The 5,149-nt window shown below is 57.5% G+C and overlaps 1 protein-coding gene across 1 annotated transcript in view; it reads left to right on the top strand.

The window, feature by feature from the left end:
• The window catches only part of SYNE3 (spectrin repeat containing nuclear envelope family member 3), an 83,635-nt gene extending 80,147 nt beyond the window's left edge, over positions 1–3,488 (top strand). Inside the window, exon 18 of the mRNA XM_059373907.1 lies at positions 1,149–3,488. Within this exon, the coding sequence (XP_059229890.1) occupies positions 1,149–1,379 (231 nt within the window). The 3' untranslated portion in view covers positions 1,380–3,488. The remainder of the gene's footprint in view (positions 1–1,148) is intronic.
• Positions 3,489–5,149: the final 1,661 nt, after the last annotated feature.

Raw genomic sequence — 5,149 nt, 5'->3', positions numbered from 1 at the left:
CACCATCACCATCATCACCACCATCTCCATCATCTTCACCTCTTCTACCATCATCACCACCATCATCACCATCCTCATGCTGTCACCATCACCACCACCACCATCACCATCATCACCACCACCTCCATCATCTTCACCTCTTCTACCATCATCACCACCACCATCACCATCCTCATGCTGTCACCATCACCACCACCACCATCACCATCATCACCACCATCTCCATCATCTTCACCTCTTCTACCGTCATCACCACCACCACCACCATCCTCATGCTGTCACCATCACCACCACCACAATCACCATCATCACCACCACCACCATTACCTTCATCGTCATCATCATCCTCTCCATCACTTCACTGTAGCTCTTGGTTCCTGGACAGTGACCCTTTGGTTCTTCAAGGACCCAAGAGATACATTCTACAATAGTAGTCCTACCAATATACTTTTAAAATTGATATATAAATATACTTTGCTTTGACTCCTCTCTAGAACCTGACAAATGGGGGTATGTGTTTTATCCCCATCTTGCTGAGACTGAAATGGCCCAGAGAGGTTACTGACTCTGCCAAGGTCATAGAGATACTGTGTGACAGAGTCCACATTGGACCCTAGTCGGCCAGGTCCCTAAGAGCTAGGCCTCTGCCCTGCACTGTGCTGTCTTTGGGCCATGGGGCCTCTACTTCCCTGAGTAGCCAGCTCTTGGGCCTGCACTTTTTGGCAGTGAGGACATCCCACAAGGCCACAACCCAGCCAGTGCCTCTAGACTTTGGGAAATGTGTTTTGGCAACTTTCATGGGTATTACAGCAAGACCATTGATTAGGCTTTTGGACCCGTGTATCTGGCCTTTGGGTGATACTGGCGGTGTCGATGGTGACGGTGGTGATGCAGAAGGTGGAGGAGAAGGGGGAGGAGGTGGTGCTGGAGAGCGTGGCGCCGAGCACAGCGGTACCTTCCCTACCGTGACTGCCGTGAGAAAACCGGGAATCCTCATTTCTGGCAAAACAGACATTAGCCCCGCTTCCCAGTCAGGCAAACTGAGCCCCAGCTAGTCAGCCCAGAGCCGCTGTTCACCTAGCGTCCCCCTCGCCCTCCCCACCCGCTCAGGGCCCCTGAGCCCACTCACACCTGCCTTTGTTCTGCAGACTCCGCAGTGGCCGTGGCGGTGGCGGTGGCCGTGGCAGTGGCGAGACCCCTGCGCGCTCTTCCGGAAGGCGTGCCGCGTGGCGCTGCCCCTGCAGCTGCTGCTGCTGCTCCTGCTGCTGCTGCTGTTCCTGCTCCCGGTCGGGGAGGAGCCCCGCAGCTGCTCGCTGGCCAACAACTTCGCCCGCTCCTTCCGGCTCATGCTCCGCTACAGTGGCCCGCCGCCCACCTAACCCGTCGGGGACGCAGGGGACTCTCCTCCCTGACCCTCCGCCGGCCCCCGGGCTGCTTCCCAGCCGCCGGCGGGGCCGCCTCAGTATACATACTGTATTAATGCGCCCCAAAGAAAACCACTTTTTATACGGTGTTGTCTTAGTCTATTTATACGGAAGATGGACTGTGCGTGACCAGGGAATACCGGATGGACTTTTATATCCTCTGTGCGTAGATGCTCCGTCTGTATTGTTTCATATAGGACATCTCTTTGTAGGGGGACATGCCTAGCAGTGTGCATGTCTGGTGGGATGGGTTGGCATTTTTGCCCTGGTCTGCCGGTGCCCCCATCCCCGCCCTACCCCAAAAGTGGGAGCAATAACATGTCACTTACGGCCACCGCTTGCCCAGAAGCCAAGCCCTGAGCCCTGACATCAGTGAGAAGACCCCCAGCTGTGGACGTGAACGAGCCACACAGGCCCTCGCTCAGCGCCCAGTTACTCCTGCTTTGGGCACAGCGAGGACAAAGGACAGTAGCTTAGACGCTCCGTGTTGGAAGCAGAAATGGTGATGATCGAAGGCGGGCCAGGTGACAGCAGTGACAAGTGACAAGTGATATCTAGGAATGAAAAGAAGGGCTGGAAGGAGCAGCCCCAGCACTGAAACAGCACATAGCAGAAGGGCTCCGTGGGGGCGGGGAGGGGGTGTGGAAAGCGCAAACCCCGCCCTCCACCTCCCATAGCACAGTGCGATGCTGGACGTCTGGGGCCGCGTCGCTGATCTGCCCGCAGCTGAGCCGGGGCTCCACGTGTTCTATGCAAGGAGAAGAGAAAGAAAGAAACGTCATCGCTGGGGTCTTCGTGCAGAATGGGGAGCGCTGCGTGCTGGACCCCTGGGGAAGACGTGTCCCGTCTGTCACCCTCGGGCTGTTTTTTCCTGGTCTGCACTGGAGCTGAAGGTCCAGAAGGGGAGCGGCCGGCAGGCCAGGCACCAGGGATCTGGGATCCAGGACAGAGATCAGAGATGGACTTTGGAGCTGAGCCTGTCTTGGGGGCTCTGCCTCTTCCTCCTCCAACAAGGAACTTCAGAGAGAGGCGGGTCGTCTGGGCCCAGATTGTCCCACAGGTGTCCTCACAAGGGCCGGTGGCTGAGACCACCCCAAATCCCAAACGAGGGTCCTTCTTGGCAGGGCTAGGCTGTTAATCTCCCAGCACCCCCTGGGGAGGAGCGGGTTGGTGGGGGGACTCCATGCTGGGCCCTGAGGCCGGAAACATGTCCCTTCCTCCCCAGGGAACTCTCTATGGCTCCTAAGTGCATTATAACTGGATCATGTTTTCCCCTAAATCAACACTAAGTGGCCTTTTAGAAAATGCCTTGTGCCCATTCTTTACAAACTGATTTCGTCTGTTCTCCTCTAGGAGGAGACCAAGGGGGGTGGGGTCATACAGGCCTTTGGGGTCATAAAGTGTCCAGACTCAGGAAGGCCCTCTAAAGGGAGGGAAATTGAGGACCCAGGAGGGTCCTGATTGACAGCACCAGGCCCTGCCCCTCAGACCTACACAGACGGCCTCTCCCTGTCCAGTGGCCAAGGGCCCAAAGCCAGGCCTCCCTGAAGCTCGGAGAAGCTGGACATTCACAGGCAGGAAAATGGTATCGCTCAGAAGAGGTCTTGGTTTGCACTTGGAAAGCACACTTTTCTCCGGATACCAAGAAACCGAACCACAAGACTATTCGCCAGGACCACTACTGTGGACACTCAGGGCTGAGGGAACCAAGGCCTTGGGCCTAGGTGGCTGAGCCCAGATGCTCCCTGGGCCGTGTGGGTCTGGTGCTGGAAGGTCAAGGTCAGACTAGGGCAGGGCCTTCGAGCAATCTCCCATTTCCACTCTCCCACTTTGCAGGTGGGGAGGCTGAGGCCCAGCAAGGAGAGGAGCTTAGCCGTGGCCACACAGGGAGAGGCGGGAAGGCCAGACAGAGCCGGCACCCCTGTCCCCAGGCTCACGGTGACAGGGCCCCGATCCTACCATGTCAGCAGCTCCACAAGGAATAGGCACTCCAGGCGAAGGCAGCTGTGTCCCCTGTGGCCCCCATCAGGGAGGGGGAGGGGAGGGCTACAATGTGCAGGGCTGGCGGGGCGGGGTGGGGGGGATGTCTCTGCATATTTTTTAAACATTGATAAGGAGGCCATAGAGCCTGCTTGTTTGCATAATTTTTTAAAAAAAGAATTGATATTTTCATTACTTTCTTATAAATACAGTTGTGAAATAACAGCTTCCTCGCTGGTGCTTTTCAAGTGTAATCTCTTCTGCTTCAAGTGGATGTAGACAGTTATGATTTTTATGACTTTCCAGCTTCCTGAACAACCGCAAAGAGCTTTCAAGTGCCATTTGAGAAAGGTGCCCCAGTGGGACCGGCGTGTGTTTATTTTTCCTCTGTCCCCGGAGTGAGAGTCGTGGAAAGAGATGTGAATATCACAGCCCAGCTCCACAAGCGGGCTCGTGTGCGCGCGCGCGCGCGTGTGTGTGTGTGTGTGTGAGACAGAGAGAGAGAGAGAGAGAGAGAAGGAAAGAGGGAGAGAAGGAAGAAGAGGGGAGGAAGAGGAGGAGAGGGGAGTGAGTATAGGAGGAGGCAGGAAGAGAAGAGAGGGCAGAAGAGAGGGGGTATGGGAAGGGGAAGCCGAGGGAGAGGGGCAGAGGGGAGCAGGGGGAAGAGGAAACAGTATGATCAAAGGTGCTGGTCCCCTCCTCAAGTGGCCCTCAGCCGGCCCTTTCCCCAGCCGCACCTCCGTGGGGAAAGGCCCGGACATGCTCCGACTGTAAGGGGTGGGATGTGCGGCTGCGGAGGGCCGAGGTGACTCTGGAGGAGCTCCGCATCGGGGCGCGGGACGAAGGCATCCTCCCAAGAGTGCCTTCTGCGCGGTGCGTGCAGGTGCTGGGCCCTTGCTCGGTGCCCGAGGAGCTGTATTTCGTTTCATTCCTACGACAGCTCTCAGGGACTCTGCCTCCACTGGAAAGACAGGAGAGCTGAGACTTGAAGACGTAGAGACCCTTGCCCAGGCAGAGGTGGGATTCGAATCCGGGTCTGCCCGTGCCAAGCCCACGCTGGCAGGAGAGGAGGGGGCTGGGGCCGGCTCTGCCGGGGAGCAGGTGGATTTCAGAGAGCGAGCGCTCTGCCCTCTGGTCGGCGAGCGGGCATCTCCCGAGGGCTGGTCTCACCCAGGGCTCTGCACAGGGTCACCCCCCACCGTGCGGCAGGTGGGCAGGGGGCACCGTCCCCAGGGTCCTCTACAACACCTCCACAGCGGTTACTTCCCGCCACACAGGGAAGCAGGGCTTTCTGCCCATCCCAGGGCTGAGCCCCTCTCTGTCCCCCTGCGCGGTCCCAAGCATGGCTGACGTGCTTGGTGCCCAGCACGGGGTGGGGACTTCCGCTGTGCTTATAGCATCGCGTGAAAAACCCCAGAGGTGAGTGTGTTTGACACCGCAACTCCCCTCCAGGACTCAGAGGAAGCAGTTCCCAGTGTATGGGACTCACTGTCGCTCACCTCCTTGCTCTGTCTCTGCTCTCACCTCTTGTGGCCGTGGATGTGCACACCCTCAGATCTTCCACATGTATTGTCATTTTTTTTTAAAGATTTTATTCATTTATTTGACGGAGAAAGATCGCAGGTGGGCAGAGAGAGAGAGGAGGAAGCAGGCTCCCCACGGAGCAGAGAGCCCGATGCGGGGCTCCATCCCAGGACCCTGGGATCATGACCTGTGCTGAAGGCAGAGGCTTTAACCCACTGAGC

The sequence above is a fragment of the Mustela nigripes genome, chromosome 13 (assembly GCF_022355385.1).
Source record: "Mustela nigripes isolate SB6536 chromosome 13, MUSNIG.SB6536, whole genome shotgun sequence".
Classification (NCBI taxonomy): domain Eukaryota; kingdom Metazoa; phylum Chordata; class Mammalia; order Carnivora; family Mustelidae; genus Mustela; species Mustela nigripes.
This window is presented reverse-complemented; position numbering and strand designations above follow the sequence as displayed.